Source organism: Mya arenaria, chromosome 13 (genome assembly GCF_026914265.1).
Source record: "Mya arenaria isolate MELC-2E11 chromosome 13, ASM2691426v1".
Lineage (NCBI taxonomy): Eukaryota > Metazoa > Mollusca > Bivalvia > Myida > Myidae > Mya > Mya arenaria.
Window position 1 is genome coordinate 69,256,591 of NC_069134.1, and position 18,493 is coordinate 69,275,083.

General features: G+C 36.0%; 1 protein-coding gene and 1 long non-coding RNA gene across 2 annotated transcripts; one reads left to right on the top strand and one right to left on the bottom strand.

Annotated features, from left to right (window-relative positions):
- Positions 1 to 475: 475 nt before the first annotated feature.
- On the bottom strand, positions 476 to 17,907 carry LOC128212781 (mRNA export factor RAE1-like). Its single transcript, XM_052918091.1, has 11 exons — positions 17,765 to 17,907; positions 15,127 to 15,245; positions 8,984 to 9,082; positions 7,557 to 7,649; positions 5,980 to 6,066; positions 5,480 to 5,566; positions 4,963 to 5,034; positions 4,240 to 4,347; positions 3,337 to 3,516; positions 1,821 to 2,015; positions 476 to 1,560 (listed from the first exon to the last, which is right to left on the bottom strand). The coding sequence occupies exons 2-11, from the start codon at positions 15,229 to 15,231 to the stop codon at positions 1,468 to 1,470; spliced, it is 1,119 nt and encodes a 372-aa protein (XP_052774051.1). The 5' UTR covers positions 15,232 to 15,245; positions 17,765 to 17,907; the 3' UTR covers positions 476 to 1,467.
- Positions 11,187 to 12,518, top strand: LOC128212782 (uncharacterized). The gene is made up of 3 exons (XR_008257614.1): positions 11,187 to 11,434; positions 11,674 to 11,805; positions 12,009 to 12,518. It is a non-coding gene; the product is annotated as an uncharacterized LOC128212782 (long non-coding RNA).
- Positions 17,908 to 18,493: the final 586 nt, after the last annotated feature.

Here is an 18,493-nt window from a genome sequence, read left to right on the forward strand (position 1 = left end):
TTTCAAACCAAATCAATTACATTGGATCCTTTTCAAAATTTTAGAAGTACAGTCGACCCTCGTTGGCTCAAACTTGCTTGGTTTGAATTCCTGGTTGGATCGAACTGAATGTAAAGGACCAATTTCTTTAAACTAAATGTAATCATTTCCGCTTGGCTCGAATTTTCCGAGGCACGAAGTTTTTACGCCAGTCCCTCGAAGTTCGAGCTATTTGGGTTTGACTGTATGTATATTATTTTAAATGAGTTGCCCTTTCATACAAATTAATTGAAACAAATTTAGAAAAAGAATTAAGCGAGCCTTTGGTGAAGTATCCGGAGAAAACATGGCTTGATTTTTAAGCTTAACAAGTTTCATAAAATGCTGTACTAAGTGGCAACAAATGTAAGATTCCATTTATCAAATGAAACCATTGTCATCAAAAATGAGTTTCATTTTAAACAAAATCTATTGAATCGAAAGTTATGATTCTGTAAAAGTTTCATAAAATGTTATTTTATTTGGCTACTAATGTTGGATTCTTTTTTATCAAATGACACATTTTTATCACCAAAAATGAAGACATCAATGAATTTTTCTGTACAATGCTTGACATAATGTGGAACAGTAGCGCAAAATGTGGCGTACCAGTAATGATATTACACAAGTCCTTTACAAGAAAATATGTAATGGTTGTTTAACACTTGATGCAATAAATGTTAAATGATAAAATATAACACAAGTAACAAGAACGTCTGCCTTTTGACCAGTTTACTAACATGTACCTTTCGGCTCTTGCAAAATCATCTCATGCACACACAGTCAAAGTTATAACACTTCAGTATTATTACAATAATCATGTTCACTGACTCAAGCTAGGTAAGGCTCTACCAAATTCATTCTATGTTAAGCGTTATAGGGCAGAAAGGTTTTCATCCTTCGGAATGATAAAATAATTTTGGATAAAATGGATATCAAAACAAAGAAAACTGAATTTCTAGAGATTGATAATTAAAAAAACACAGATTTCAGGAATAAATCATTCAACAAAAATGAGTTCAAATTCTAGCTGTTTGAACCTTCAAAGGTATAAAAAAAATCTGTATGATATTTCATTGGTAAACTATGCTATTATGAGCATTCCTATATACATTTGTTTTAAATAGAATCAGATTTGTGTTTTCTGTGGTGTATCGCTTTGTATGTATATTTTGAAAATGGGACCTGACACTAAACATGTAATCTATTTGGTATGGCCTCATGCATATAAAAGTTGTATGAGCTTGTGTTGACACATGCAGTTACTAAAACACAGTACACATCCACTGAATACTGTTACACAAATGTCCATGGAGCGATGATTGTATCACGAAAGCTACGTTAAAATTTGATCGATTTGATTTTATCATAACCAGAACAAGACTAAAAATAAGCGCTGTTCAGGTCAACTGCTAAAAGTTACAAAATTTCAATGCTTCATTATGAAGGTTAAGACTTCTTTGTTGACGGCTTGAGCTCGTCAAAACATCTGCGTAGGAAAATGTGAGGCTTCATTTTCTGGGGATCAAATCCTTCATGACCCTGTAGAAAAAAGATGTAAAAGTTGCAAATTGGAAAACAACCAAAAATCTTGTTTCCCCAAAAACACAAGACCACCCTTGTCCCAGACATCATGCCGAATAGAGTGAAAATCATGATGTTGTAATAACCGTTTCACAATCATTATAAATTAAATAAATATTACTAGTTAACTAATACTCCTGCACAAAAAAAATTCAAACAGCTACTGTTGATAACTAGTATGTGATAAAACACTGAACTCGCTTGACTGAATGTCTCACCTTAGACCAGTCATAACTTGTGGCATAAGCGAAGATGTTGCCCTGGGGGTTGAAGTTACAGGCAGTTAGGGGCTGGTCAAACTGTTCCGAGGTCTTCAACTTGATGCGGGCATCTTTATCCCAGAAGCTGAACCGCCCGTCAGAGCCCACAGTGGCCAGGGTTCCGTGGACCGGATGGAATGAGATGTCATTGACCTAGGGGATTAAAAAAGAAGATTAACAATAGACTATCCATTGAAATCATTTCTTCCTCAACGTTTGGCACCAAAATCTCCTACAGTTTTAAGTGACTTAAGCCAGGATGAAACTGAGCTCCCACTTTTCCATGGTAGGGAGAATTTTGTAGGCATGTTTATAAGATAAACAAACTCTCACTCATGCAAAGAGATGCAGTATCTGTGCTAAATATAGCTTACCGTAAGTAATATTTCAAGCTATAGGAAAGTGAACACTGTCACATGTATTTGTTTACAGTCTGCCGTGCTCCCGGTGATTATCAAATCTTTGACAGTTAATAGATATTTTTCTCACATTTTCTCTGCCATTTCATTTGAAATGGTGCAATAAAGCTATTTACAAAAGTTGTTAGGCAAAATACTACTTGGTTATTTCACTATTTGAAAAAAAACAACGGTTCTTAGATGTGAAGCATGTCAAAAAAAACATGAAACTTAATATTCTGAGACTTGTAAAGTGAACTATTTGTTATTTAGCTAAATGAGATCAGATACTCAAGCTTGTAACAACGAATTTTTCATAAATCTAATTTGTCCTGGTCATTATTTTGTTGGCATGTTTTACCATCTGTTTACCAGATAATTCATAAAGAATCTCAAAAAGTCATTATATTTGTCTCAAAACTAACAACTTTCTTATTCGAAATAAAGAATATTTACCTATAAAATCAATATAGAAAAAAACTCAAGGAACATTAAAAGTAGTATGCTATCATCTTAAAAGATAATTCCAAAAGAATCTTAAAAAGACCTTATCTTTGTCTGAAAACTAACAACTTCCTCAGCGTCATTATTCCAAATGAAGAATTTTTATCTATAAAATCTAAATAAGGTAGATAAAAAACTCAAGACACAGTGAATGTAGTTTGCAATCATCTTAAAAGTATTTTATAATTTTAGCTTGTTAAAAGAAATTTGAGACAACAAATATGATTTTTAAGATGCTTCGATAATACATGTCCTGATTGTTCTACAAGGTTGAGAGTGCTTCAGCGGAATATGTGTCCGCTGTTCACCCAAGAGGTCGTGGGTTCGATACCCACGAGGAGTACTTTCTCACAGCCCTCTCATAATGGACACCAGTACTGGTTTCTGTCTAAGAAACGGACTCGAGAGTTATTTATATCAGCTTTCAGCTGTCAACACAATCAAGCTACCATGTAGTAGTATAAACTAGATCTTCTGAAATATTTTTTTATGCTATATATTGAGAATATCAATTTCAGCATGTGGAAAAAATTTCAGGTAAAGTAAGTATGCTTTGATCTCAATCTTCTTACAGCATATATATCCTGCATATTGCTAGATGTTCCATTAGCTCGATGGCACTTAAACGTGAAGTTATCCTTAGGATTGGTCGGGTTGACGTAGTGTATAGCCACGCGACCCTCGATACTGCCCAGCGCAAAACCTGTTGGCTGATTAGTCTTCTTGTCCATGAAGATATTCACACAGCGGTGCTGTAGAAAAAATCAACAACTTAATCTATATATTATCTACGTAAACCAACTGACAAGGAAACTTGTATTTTGATAGCTCTATTAACCTTAATGTTAAATTTAGATGCAAGGTGACACGATGTAATGCTGCTATCATATGAAAAGGCAATGTATGCTGACTATAAAAATGTAAAAGAAATGTCCCTTAAAGTATACTATACATAAAAGTTACTGTTACTTACAGTGACACTCTTATTCAAAATCAATACATACACATGTATTTTTCACTGATAAACCTTTAACTACTTACTAAATAATAAATTTATGAAAAATATTAATTTACTGATAACAAGATTGTAACTGTGCATTTAATAGCTGAAAATGCAAACATCAAAATTTATGGTGATTGTTAGAAGATTTACTGTGATCTACTAACGTCATTTAAGGTAGAAATTCTGTGTTTCTGCTCCTTTCTTTTCAAACTTAACTCTGTATACTACATTATTACCTTTGTTTTCGACATTATTTTATTCATCCTTTTTGGTATATTAAAACAATTGTATCAATTGTGGTTAATCATATTTGAGAATAAGAGTGCATCTTTAATTTTTGCTCTTTATTTCCACTAAAAGCTGACATGAAATGACATATCACTTAAATTTTAAGTCCAAAAAAAGCTGAATTGTTTTATTTTTTCTGTCTAATTTTTACTATTTAAAACCAACTGCAAGGGGGATAACCAACCTGGTATTTCAGCGGAGACTCAAACTTCCGGAACTCTTGCGGCTGGTTCTCCAGCTGGTAGATGATCAGACCACGGCCCGCTGTACCCACGACTGCCATTGGGTATTTCTGTGAAATACATGTACACAAGTTAGTTCATGTAAGAGTTACATTCTGAATAATAGAATTTATTTAGCATCATATCTAACATAGTTAATATTATTTCTAATAAATACATGTTTTAATATTTTCAGACAAGAGCACTCAGTTAACTTTTACAGTCTAAAAGGGGCATAACTCAACAATTATTAAAGTCATACTTATAAGCCTTGCTATATATATAAATATTGTCCTTGCCAACAATTATAACAAGAGGCTCAATATCTTGAGGCGTATGAGTTTCCAAGGCAATCAAAATCCCTCTCCTTTTTTATCAAAAAACAGACAAGACAAAAAAGAGCAATCTTCTTTTCATCCTGCTGGTGTCAAAATGAAGCTCATTAAAACTTTCCTTATTGTTCTATATGGGCCTTTTATTCACTGCATCGGACATTTTGTGTTTAAACGTTGTTAATATCTATGCTACATTTTTTAAAAATCTTAACACCCAATGAGGAGTTAGACAGACTGAAAGACAAAGCGGAAACTACATGCTCCCATTATTGTGAGCATATTTAAGTCTCAAAGCATTATATCCATGGCTTCTAATGAAGTAAGAATAAGAAAAGATGAATGGCTACTTACTACATCGGCACAATAACACCTCTCCGGAAGCTGAATGCTCATGATTGGTTGTGCTTGTCGTGTATCCCAAAACTGGAACACGATATTCAAGTTTTAAACAGTTGAATTCTACATTACTGTTAATGAGTCACACAAAAACCACCGTAAACAGGGACATGATTACAAACAGTCTCAAGGCTGAGTTCAGACTTAAGTGGCCAAACTGCATATCTTCATTTCATTGTAACTTTCTTTCATACTGAGTTTTGATGATGAATTTTGCTGAACTTTATTAGTATTCCAAATTAGATCATGTGACTTATTATATACATGTTATGATATCTATAATCACCGAAAGGCATGCGTGTGACCAAAGGCTCATAAAACATGTAAAAACATGTACATTTGTCTCACTTGGTTTCCAGTGTTTTTTTTCTATCATGACACTACCGCTGCTAACGGCATAAAGGTTATGACAGGTCAATATGTTGATTGTTTACTTTCAAAATAGAGAGCTCAAAATCATAGGAAACTGTACCTTGAGAGTTTTATCCCAGCTACCGGTCATAACGCACGAGTAGTTTGGAGCTTTTACCCATTGGATGGTCTTTACGGGGGCATCATGCTGCAAAGAAAGTCACATAAGCAATGTTGAAGCATAATTACATCATCAAAATATATAATTTTCCCTTTTAAATCTTTTTCAGGTGCCTACTTTTATACAGAAAACAAATTACAAAAGAACATTATTGAAGCAAGGTGTAATAAAAATCCTTCTGTTTCATGACTGAAATGCCATTTTTACAATACATTATGTACATGTAGGAGAAATATTTTCCACTGTAATTCAGTGTCAATACTGAAAACCTATACCTTGGAAATATAATTTGCGGCGAAAAGCCTACAGTACTTACATTTCAATATTAAATATGGAAAATACTTAAATTTAAGGCTTTAATCAGAAGCCTGTCATAGCTCTACAACAGTTCGGCCACAGGGCTTGTCTTTTTGCATATAAGCAGTGTAAAGGAAGGTAACCTGTGCTATCTGAATGAACTGGTTACTGTTCAGGTCCCACATCTTGGCTGTCTTGTCACACGACGCCGTGAACACCTTGGTTCCATCCTACCAAGAGAAAAATCAAAAGGCTTTGACTTATGTCAAACCAACAATCACCCTTTCTTCCAATTGGTAATATTGTCAATTGGGAAATGATGGCAAAAATATATTATTGTACCTCCCTTTTGTCTGCAATGGTAATTCCCATTACCCGAAAGAGATATTTTGACAATCAGAAACATTTTCAACATGACATGTGCATACATGCCATATCCCCCGGCGGGGGGAAAAATCCCCCGAAATTTCGATCCATCCCCCGGTCTCCCGGCGGGAGATAAAAATCCCCCGGAATTAAAAAAAAAATAAAAAAATATTTTTTTTTCTTTTTTTTTTTTTAGAAATTTTACATCAGGCAATAATGACAAAGTGAAACCACAGTATGTGAGTGTAACTGAATGTACAAATCCACAAGGGTGAAATGCCAAAAGGAAACTTTTACAACAAGTGATCAATTAATTTGTAGTAATTATCAAAGGCAAAGAAATATTACTATTTTGGAAGGAAGAAATTAATAATATAAATTCTATTCTCTTATTGTCTGAAAGTCATCCAAAGCTGATAGAATTAAGCACACTTTTTTAAAAGGCTTTGAAGGAAGGTAAATTTACTTTAATTGTCTCAAAAACATATTTTTACAATGACATATTTTGTTCTGCAAGTGCATTACAGTATGACATGACAGTGTATCATAAGAAAATGATAAATCATGACATAAAATAATTCAGTATAATGAAAAAGTTAGGTTTTCAAAGCAAACTATATGTGAATACATTTTTTCGTACTTGCGTCTAAAATACTTTAATATTTCGCCAACTTAGACCTGCTAAAAAAATCCACCTGAATACAACCAAAATCCCCCTGAATTTTCAGCCTTTTGAACAAATCCCCCTGAATGGTCTCCAGAAAATATGGCATGTATGCATGTGACCCAGCGAAAATTCACTGTCAGGTCATGTGACCGCAGTGATATTTTTAATGTCATATAAGGGCATATAACTGTGTCAATTTTTAGGTAAATCATGACGTGATTGCCTCCCTATTACACATACAGCAGTGACGTCACTATTCAATGTGTACACAAAAACATCTGATGACAGGAAATTAACAATTGAAATTTTGTTCTAGTCTAATTATTTTATTATGTTATATTTTGTTTATACCTTGTAAAACTTCTTTAATAAAATGAATTAAATTATTTTAAAACATTTTTATGTTCTTAATTTTGTTCGGTTTAATAAAATAAATATCATTCTGGTCTCGGGTTGACAATATCAATATCACACATGCTGCCATATGGTATTTATATACTGTACCATGTCCAAATGGAAATGAAACACACTGCTTTAGTCCAATATTACCAAATTGAAACAAAGAATTCTAGTTGAACAAAATTGAGGAAATTAAAAAAATCAAAGCATTGTCATCTATGCTGTTCCGACAGATTTATGATTCCAGATCTGACAGATTATTCAATGAAATGAGGCCCAGGTACTTACATCACTCCAGTCAGCTGCGAGGACTGGCCCAGTATGGGTCTGCTGTGCCTTCAAGACAATGTTACCAGACTGTTGTACCTCCCAACAGCGAACCTGCATAGATAAATGACTCACATGATCTGTCTGAGATTTGTAGTCTTCCAGCAAAACATTACAAACAATCCCCTTAGCGAATTTAAAATTACTGTCATAGAGTTCAAAAGGCTATTTAACAAATTATTTACAAGTCTAACTGTTTGAAGCCCAAAGTTTGTTTTCTGGATAAAACCAGTTCTGGGCCATATTCAATAAGCATCTTGAATTTTACTAATTTTAAGAGTAGAATCAGAGTGTTCTGGTTGGACCGGAAAATCACATAGCCATTAGAATAAATGGAATCGTACAGGCTTGTCTATGGATAACCATAAGAACAATATTGAATATGGTGAAGAGAATGTATTCCTGATGAGACTTTAACCCACAACTTTTTCGGTAAAACACAGACATCTTAGACAGTATTGGATACTGACTGTTTCTGCCAGACTCCCTACATTTAAGGAGTCCTAGTCATAAATATTAATGAAAGAGTCCAGTGACTGAAGATAAATTCAAAGACATGCGGAAAAAAAGTAAAAGTTTGTCCAAAGCAATACTGAACAAGATTTAATTTTAAATATTTTATTTTAGAAACTATAAAAATATTTCCATTGCATGAACTAACCCTTACTCTAGTAAATGTTACTAGAAGTCTGGCAGACTCCCAGACTTTCATTAGCGTCAAACCCTGATCTACTGTTCAACGATTACATCATTCTCATTGTATCAAGATCTTTAGCCTCTAGGCAAAAATTATTATCCCAGTCCACTATTAAAGCAACTATTATAATTCCAGCCCCACCCCCTAGGCGAACATAACTATCCTAGCCCCAAAGGGAAACATTATTATCGCATCCAAAAGGCATACATACTATCCTAGTCCCAAGAGTGTACATTATTATCACACTCCCTTGGCAAACATTATTATACCAGCCCCAAGAGCATTTGTTATTATCTCAGCCCCTAAGGCATACATTATCGCAACTCTCGAGGAGCACATTAATATCGCATCCCAAAGACGTGCATTGTTATTCCAGTCCCAAAAGGTTACATAATTACCTCAGCCCCTAAGGTATTCATACTTATTCCAGACCCCAAGGTGTACATCCCCTGATTCCATGGCTACCATATTATCCCAGACCATCTAGGTGAACATTATTATCCCAGCCCCATAGATGGACATTTTTATCCCAGTCCCAAATTGGTACATTATTATTCTAGCCCCCCATAGGAGAACATTATTTTATCAATCCCAGCCTGCAAAGGTATACATTATTATTATCCCAGCCCCCCATGGAAACCATTATCTCATCCACCTAGGCATACATTATTATAGTAGCCATCATTCTTACATTATTATCCCAGCTGCCTCCAACAAGGTATGTAGACTGCATCATGGACTCTGGGCTGAACTTCAGGCAGCTCACACTGTCATCTGGTGGGGAGGTCACCTGTATCATACAGAAAACATACATGCATACATGCATAATTGTGTGCATGGCACTCTGATATAGAGTTCTTTACCGATCTTTTACAGAAGATGAAGAATGCAAGTATCATTTACAGTATCATCAGATAAAATCAAATCAAGGTATTAAGGAAATTCAGCAAGATTTTCAAATATATGTAGTTTACTATAGATCATTCATGTATGTATATGTTGGGATGATTAAACTATACCCATTACATTGGTAACTTTTAAGTATTGGAAAGACAAGATACAGCTGTTAATGGATTCAATGTCATTAAGAATTGTACACATCCAAAGTGGTGTATACATGTATATATCTCCATGGTATTTGGAATGTTGCCGATGAGGCTATAAAAAAAAAAGGTTTAGAAAAAGCCCCGGGTCAGTATTCATAAAACATCTTATCAGTAAAATAAATCATTTTTCTATCCCAAGTCATTTTCCTTAGTTAAGAATATCACTGGTCATATGATATTATAACTTCATAAATTCCTTAATTCTAACATACTTAATTTTAATTAATTTTAATGTAATGTTACATTTAATGTAACATACTTATATGTTAAAATCACTTGTACTTGTTTTAAATCAGACTAGGAAAATATTAGGATATGTACTTAAAGTTAAGAAATGACTGAAGCTGTTTATAATGAATATACTTGTACCATGCTTAATTTATTAGTGACTCAGAAAAAGAACCAGCAAAAATAAGGTAAAACTTAACAAGAGGGCCATGATGGCCCTAAATCGCTCAACTGAGTAAAAGAGTTTAACCTTTGTTATTAATATAGCTTGTTTCTCAAAGAATATTGAACAAGAGCTGTCAAAGTATGTGACAAATGCCCCCCAATGTGACATTGATCTATGAACAAGTACATAAAAAGTTAATCTTGCCTTTATGTGTCAAATACATATTGCAAGCTATATTAAATTGCCTCTGAGCATAGAAAAAAACAACAATCATACTAAATGACAGCCAACACTCTTTATGTCCTCATATTCAGCATTCCATTGTAAATAAACACTTAGTGTATCTTTCACCTTAGAGGTAAGGACATGGGTCTTGCACACGACACGTTTACTTGGTATGTCGAAAACATATGGCAAGTCATTTTAAAATCTGCCCATATAAGAGTAAGTCACAGCGCGGACACGACAGCCTATATTTTCCTTCAGGTTGCCATGGCAACCAGAGTTCTGCATGGAATTAATTTTTTTGAACAATTTTGAAAAAGCACCAACTAAGGATCATTCCTATGAAGTTTCATCAAATTTGTCCAAGCGGTTTAGGAGAAGAAGATGATTGTAACCAATTGTTGACACTTTTCCTTTAGGTTGCCATGTCAACCAGAGTTCTACATGGAATTACTTGCTTTGAACAATTTTGAAAAAGCACCAGCCAAGGATCATTCCTATGAAGTTTCATCAAAATTGTCAAAGCGGTTTAGGAGAAGAAGATGATTATAACCAATTGTTGACATTTTCCTTTAGGTTGCCATGGCAACCGGGCCAAACAAAATTATGTGAACAAATTTAAGAGAGGTCCATGCAAGGACACTTCAAACCAAATTTGCTGAAGATCTATCAAGGGGTTCATGCGAAGAAAATGTTAAGGTTTTTTTACTAATTTTAGCTCTGGTGGCCCTTAAAAGGGACCAAACAAAATTATTTGAAAAGACCTGACAGAGGCCCATGCTAGGATGCTTCAGACTTGGAAGATCCATCAAGCAGTTAATAAGATCAAGTTGTTTAAAGGTTTTTCTATTTTTTGCTCTGGTGACCCCTAAAAGGGGCCAAACAAAACCATTTGAACAAAGTTGAGAGAGGACCATGTACAGGGCTCATCCTACTAGGCGACTTAGGCGATTAAGTCGCCCTGCCCGCGGCAACTTCGCTATTTTCTAAGATCAAAGCGAAGTCATCTTCGCCGACTTTTTCAAAGATCAAAAAGTCGATATCGCTAAGAACTAATGCTTGTCAAAACAGAGCGACTCCGCCTTCCGTCTGTCAGCCCGATTGACAAACAGCCAATCGTGTTAAACCTAGTAAATTTCTCCTTTGACTTCGGCCAATGAGAACGCTTGTTTTATTCAATCGAGGCACGTGTTTGCACCATCGACTTTGTGTACATGCGCTACGTCATCGATGTAATAAAATTGTAAGGGATTAATATTTACACTTGCCGATGTTTGTAAACGTCAATTTGGGCCAATTAGGATTTATACTTTATGACAATAGCGGTTTAAATGATGTGCACTGATGACAAATGAACTTAATTGGGTGTGATTACTGCGAAGTTAGCGAGAAGGGCAAGTGCGAATCACAGTTCCAGGTTTGTTTTTTGTTTTTTATTTCAGAAATGTTTCCATTATTATTTCTTCGATCGGTTCACATCAATATTCTATATACGAGATATTTTGCATTCTGTTTAATAGTAATCATGCTTTCTACGTGGCTTCTGCGGGATTCCCCAGGCCTGAAACGTAAAGCTGACGATATTGATAGTGATGACATGATCGACAGTTCAAATAAGAAATCATTCAAAAAGTTAAATTATCAAAATAATTTCAGTTGGTACAAACAAGATGCAGATAAAAAATGGCACTGCGAAGTTTGTAGATGTGCTAAGTTGGACAACGCCTAAGCCCTTGGACATGACCAACCAGCAAAAACAACCAATCATCAGAGACATGGCTTGTGCAAGTATTTATTAAAACAATAGAAGCATTGCTTAGTTCGCAGATAAATCAATTCAAAGTGGTATTAATTTTAAGGTGTCTGGTTTTATATATTTTAAAACATGTTGTAATATATGCCCAAATTATTTTAAATGACAGCTGAAAACGATGAGATACTGTGAAATATTTTTAAAGAAATATGTGTATTTTCAGCAAAATATTTTTCAGCAAATCAGCACAAGGCCGCCTTGGAGAGACAGTTCTGCGTTCCCAGGAACCCATGAGGAAAATCGTACTGGCCAAACTGTCCAAGGATGACAAGCTTGACCCCAAGCTCCTTAAGAATGCCTACCACCTGGCTAAGCGGGAGCTCCCCAAGGAGGAATTTCAGTACCACCTCCAGCTTGCCAGGGCCATAGGTGCTGATCTTGGCCATCTCATGAATGGGCCCTCACCCTCTTAGACATCAAACAAGAGTGTAACTGAGTTACAAGATGCCATCATGTATCATGTATTTAAATTCTGATATATATGTATGTGTGCATGATAGGTTAACCGTTTGCATGTAATAAAATGTTTGAAACTTGACTTCTTTTTAAAGGTATATACAACAAATTAATTCTAACTAAAAACAACCAGTATGACTATTTTAAAAACAATTTAAACACCTATTTAAATGCATAGAAAAGTTGTCCAGGACACACCAGAACCCACCATTTGACAATTAAAATCTCAAAATTTTCCAACCTACAGGAGGGGAACCCCCCTCCCGCACCCTCCCCCGTTCTCACTTCTCCCTAAAATTTCTGTCTAGGATGAGCCCTGATGTAAGATTGCTACATATCAAGTATGGAGTCATTCTGACTTTTACTTTCAGAGGAAAAGATGTTTAAGTGACAAGACAATGTAAAAACAAATGACCCCTGAGCAAGGCCAATTTGACCCCGGGACAATAATTTGAATACCTTTGGTGTAGGTCCACTAGGAAACACTATATACCAAATATGAAAGCTCTAGGTCTTATATTTTGGAGAAGAGGATTTTTAAAGTTTTATTATGTAAGACTATATAAAAATATTGAAAACCTAAGCCTATGAACACGGGGCGTGGCCAATTTTGACCCCAGGGCTAAAGTTTGAACAATCTTAATAGTGGTCCAATAAACAATGCTTCATACCAAATATCTTCGCCTTTTGGTTTCGGAGAAGAAGATTTTATAAGTTTTCATCATATACATATATAAGGAAACCCATGACCGCCCGGGTGGGGCCATTTTTTGACCCCAGGGCCAAAGATTGAACAATATTGGTACAAGTCAACTAGATGATATATCATGCCAAATATCTAAGCTCTTGTCACTACTTGATTTTACGTGTGTATCTATATATGTATATTTGTTATTAATTGTTGTATGTGGCCCATATTGAAAATTGGTATGTGTACTAAATATGTTATCCAGTTTAAATTAAGACGTTACTTGTCTTTGTGAGTTCGGAGAAGATTTTTTAAGTTTTCACTATAAACATATAGAGAAAACCCATCAGCCCCGGGGTGTGGCCAATTTTGACCCCAGGGCCATAATTTGAACAAACTTTGTAGAGGTCCACTAGACGATGAATCATGCCAAATATCTAAGCTCTAAGCCACGTAAGTTCAGAGGAGATGATTTTTGAAGTTTTCACTATAAACATATAGAGAAAACCCATGACCCCCGAAGGGGGTCGAGCTAATTTTGACCCCAAGGCCATAATTTGAACAATCTTTGTAGAGGTCCACTAGAAGATGAATCATGCCAAATATCTAAGCTCTAGTCCAAGTAAGTTCAAAGGAGAAGATTTTTGAAGTTTTAACTATAAACATATAGAGAATACCCTAACCCCCCTGGGCGGGGCCAATTTTGACCCCAAGGCCATAATTTGAACAATCTTTGTAGAGGTCCACTAGACGATGAATCAAGCCAAATATCTAAGCTCTAAGCAATGTAAGTTCAGAGGAGATTTTTGATTTTTTTTAATATAAACATATAGAGAAAACCCATGACCACCCAGGGGCGGGGCCAATTTTGACCACAGGGCCATAATTTGAACAATCTTTGTAGAGGTCCACTGGACGATGAATCATGCCAAATATCTAAGCTCTAGTCCAAGAAAGTTAAGAGGAGAAGATTTTTGAAGTTTTAACCATAAACATATCAAGTATACCCATGAACCCCGGGGCGGGGCCAATTTTGACCCCAAGGCCATAATTTGAACAATCTTTGTAGAGGTCCACTAGAAGATGAATCATGCCAAATATCTAAGCTCTAGTCCAAGTAAGTTCAAAGGAGAAGATTTTTGAAGTTTTCACTATAAACATATAGAGAATACCCTAACCCCCCGGGGCGGGGCCAATTTTGACCCCAAGGCCATAATTTGAAAAATCTTTGTAGAGGTCCACTAGACGATGAATCATGCCAAATATCTAAGCTCTAGTCCAAGTAAGTTCAAAGGAGAAGATTTTTGAAGTTTTCACTACAAACATATAGAGAAAACCCATGACCCCCCGGGGCGGGGCCAATTTTGACCCCAAGGCCATAATTTGAAAGATCTTTGTAGAGGTCCACTAGACAATGAATCAAGCCAAATATCTAAGCTCTAGTCCAAGTAAGTTCAGAGGAGAAGATTTTTGAAGTTTTAACTATAAACATACCAAGTATACCCATGACCCCCCGGGGCGGGGCCAATTTTGACCCCAGGGCCATAATTTGAACAAACTTTGTAGAGGTCCACTAGACGATGAATCATGATAAATATCTAAGCTCTAGGCCAAGTAAGTTCAGAGGAGAAGATTTTTTAAGTTTTCACTATAAACATATAGAGAAAACCCATGACCCCCCCGGGGCGGGGCCAATTTTGACCCAAGGGCCATAATTTGAACAATCTTGGTAGAGGACCATTTGGTGATCCTACCTACCATATATCAACGGCCTAAGTGTTGTGGTTTGGGAGAAGAAGATTTTTAAAGTTTTTCCTTTCCATTGCCATGGCAATCAGAGTTCTGCATGGAATTCAATTCTTTGAACAATTTTCAAAGGGGACCACCCAAGGAACATTCCTGTGAAGTTTGGATGAAATTGACTAAGCGGTTTATGAGGAGATGTCGTTAAAAGTAAAAGTTTACGGACAGACGGACCGACGCCGGACAAATTGTGATCACAAAAGCTCACCTTGTCACTATGTGACAGGTGAGCTAAAAATTGACACCGACATTGATAATAAAAAGATCAGTGTACTTCAAATAATTGTTTATCAGTTTTCAAATTTCAACAACATCACATTTGCAAAATGATTTCTTGTTCATCACATACCTCAATATCTTTCATAGCATTGTAGTTTGTATTTGTGGCCGTCCCAAACATGCCGGTGGTGCTGGATGTGCCGAATGTGCTTGTTGAAGAACCAAAGAAACTCATCCCTACTTAATCAACTGAAAATTTGAAAAATAGCAGGCAAGTTGAAACCAGTCAATACCTAGTCACGATCATAGTTGTTCACAGAAACTTTTTTATTACCTCAACATTTTTGCTTCCTGTCACGGTACAACTCTGAATTGCAAATCAAATGCAGGGCTTGACATGAAAGATTGTTCAGTCAACCCTACCAAGCCAGAGTTGGTAAAACTGCTCGTAAAAAGAAAAAAATAGAACTACTGATACAAATTCTATGCCATAGTGATACCACAGACCCAAGTTATATTCACATTCACCATAATTGCATTTCCTAGATGGAGTAAAGTCATAGAAATCAAGAGACGTTTGTCACACAGACAAGCTTTTTGTGTTCAAGGACACTAAAATCAATAGGGATCATCTACTGGTCAGGCCCAACCTCCAAGTTAAGATAGAGGGCCATGGATGCAGGCACTGTTGAGTAATCACTTGGACATACTTTTTGCATTCAAGGTCACTTTGACCTTGACTTATGACCTGATGACCCCTTAAATCAACAGGGGTCATCAAGTGGTCAGGTCCAACCTCCATGTAATGTTTGATGACCATAGGTCCAGGCATTGATGAGTTATCACTAGAAAAAGCTTTGTCAACCTTTTCGCATTTAAGGTCACTGCGACCTTATTCTATGACCCCCAAAAAAAAGAGGTCATCTACTGCTCAGGCCCAACCTTCATGTCAAGTTTGAGAGCCATGGGTGCAGGCATTGACGAGTTATCACTGGGACAACCTTTTAGCATTCAAGGTTACCGTGACCTTTGATTTGATAACTCTTTATATCAATTGGGGTCATCTACTGGTCAGGCCCAGTCTTATTGTCAAAATGATGACTATAGGTCCAGGCATTGTACAGTTTCCCATTAAAGGTTACACTGACCTTGACCTTTGACCCGATGAGCCTGAAAAACAATAGGGGTCATTTACTGATCAGACCCAACCTTCATGTCAAGTTTGATGACAATAGGTCCAGGAATTGTCAAGTTATCACTCGGACAAGCTTTGACAAAAGGACCGACCGACCAGCATGATGTGCAAAGCAATATACCCCATCTTTTTCGAAGGGTGGCATAAAAATCATGTCTCATCTTAGGTGTTACTGTAGCAAAAGTGATCTTGTCTTCAATCACCTTTTTACAATGTCAAAAAAGCATCTAAAATATAGACCATTAATTGTTACAAATAATTGCCTTAATACTTCTAATGTACTTTTAAAAAAATCAACAATGCAGGGGTGAATCTCATTTTGGTTTGATTGGATGGGGTGCCTATGTCATCTTCAGTTATGTTGTTTATTACTTGGCTTTTTTTTTTTAAATAATAGTTTGCTGACATTTAAAAACAAAGTGGCATTAAGAATCACAGCTCTTTCAGAAATTTATATTGACTACAACAAAAAACAACAGAAAAAGGCTCTGACAAAACAGAGGCCTTTGCCCATTATCCCAGAGGTCCATCGATTGTGAAAAACACTGTGTATTTAGCAGGTTTTGTTTCCTGATTTTTTACTTTCAAAAGTTTAAGCGTAACATACAGGTACACTCCACGCAGAACTACCACTTTCTTCGGTGACTCGGAGGCGTTTTTAATTCCGCCGAGTACGCAACCTTTTTCCTCGCTAAATTTTGCCAAGTTGCACAGAGTTAATCGTTTTCTATGGAGGGTTTTATTGCCGGTAGCGCCGGTGATCGTATCGATTTATTGACCTGTAAGCTCCAACACGTGGGAACTCCAAGGAATAGCTGTCTTACCAAAGTAGGAGTCCCCCTTGAAATATAGGATCATCGTGCTACCGGGATCCCTAGCTACAATAATGAGCGATCAGGGATACTTTTTTATTATTATGACATTTCTTATGTATCCCTGTAACGCTACAACTCTCTTCCATTTAACACCGGGTGAAACAATATATAGTAGTATTATGCATCGATGTTGAATAATAATGACAAAATTGTTCAATATATACCTGACAGTGATCTAAACTGGATTGAATTTGTCATTAGAGTCGTTAATTTCACATAAATAAATTTGGGGTCTCGAATAACCAATTATAGATGCACACATCAGATTCGTCCCAGATTTTCGTAGAAATTTGAATTTATAACGGAGATAATTTCAAAATTGTGGCCGAGAGGATTCTCTGCGCAAGGACCGTTCACTACTTTTTGCTGGGAAAGACGTCACAAGTCTGCCATAGTAAAAAAAGAATCGACAAAAGACTTGTTGATGGCCATTTAGGTGGACTACCGGGATCCCTTGTGTTTCCAACCCTGCATTTAATCCTAGATTTAAAGTATGTCAATTATTCATGAGCAAAACAGCTTTAACAATATACGCAACTTGATATTCACTAGAAAATGTGAAATGCTTCACTGCTACAAGTTGACAATAATCATCAGTGAACATCCGAAATAGAGGTGTCCGAATACTATAAGACAATGATGACAATGTGAAACATAATGCCAGATATAAATTAATTTATCAGAGATTTAAGTTTTACCTCAGACTTAAACCTATTGTTGTTTACACGAAAACTGTGTCAACGTTCTTTAAGAAGAAAAAAACAAAATAATGCTTTCGTTTTTTTCGGGAAACCCGAACAGTGCTCAATTTATTATGCGACTGTAAAAAATGCAAAATAAAACTGGGCAAGTTTGTTCTCCGGACAAACCGTAAAAAACACGTAATAACCCCGGAACGTATCGAAGATGCATTTAAAGCTGCACTCTCACAGATTGAACGTTTTGACAACTTTTTTTTTATTTTTTGTCTTGGAAGGAGCCAAATTATGCGAAAATGCATGTAAACCAGTCATATAAGACTGCTGACAAAACATTAGATACTAGCGGACTGTTTTTATATTTAAGTTCAGAAAATGATGTTTTATCCATTTTCTTCTTAAACCGTTAGTAACGGTTTTAGACATAAAACATTTATTTTGGAACGGAAATATGAAACACCTAAGTTTACTTTATATGTTAATATCGGAGAAAAAAGTAATATATTACACGGTAGGCTGTAGGCGGCGGATGTGCGTTCATAGTACATGTATAACATAATGGTAATATGCAAAATAGCAAAGCCCGGGCTCTGCTTGGATTGAGAATTTACTGTATATTAAGACCAGTGGACCCCTTCAGAGTCGAGCATGCTTTTCTCTGAAGGGATCTGTTGGTGTTTGTTGTCGTCGCACATTACAAATGGTGGCAGCGGTGGGATATTTGACAAC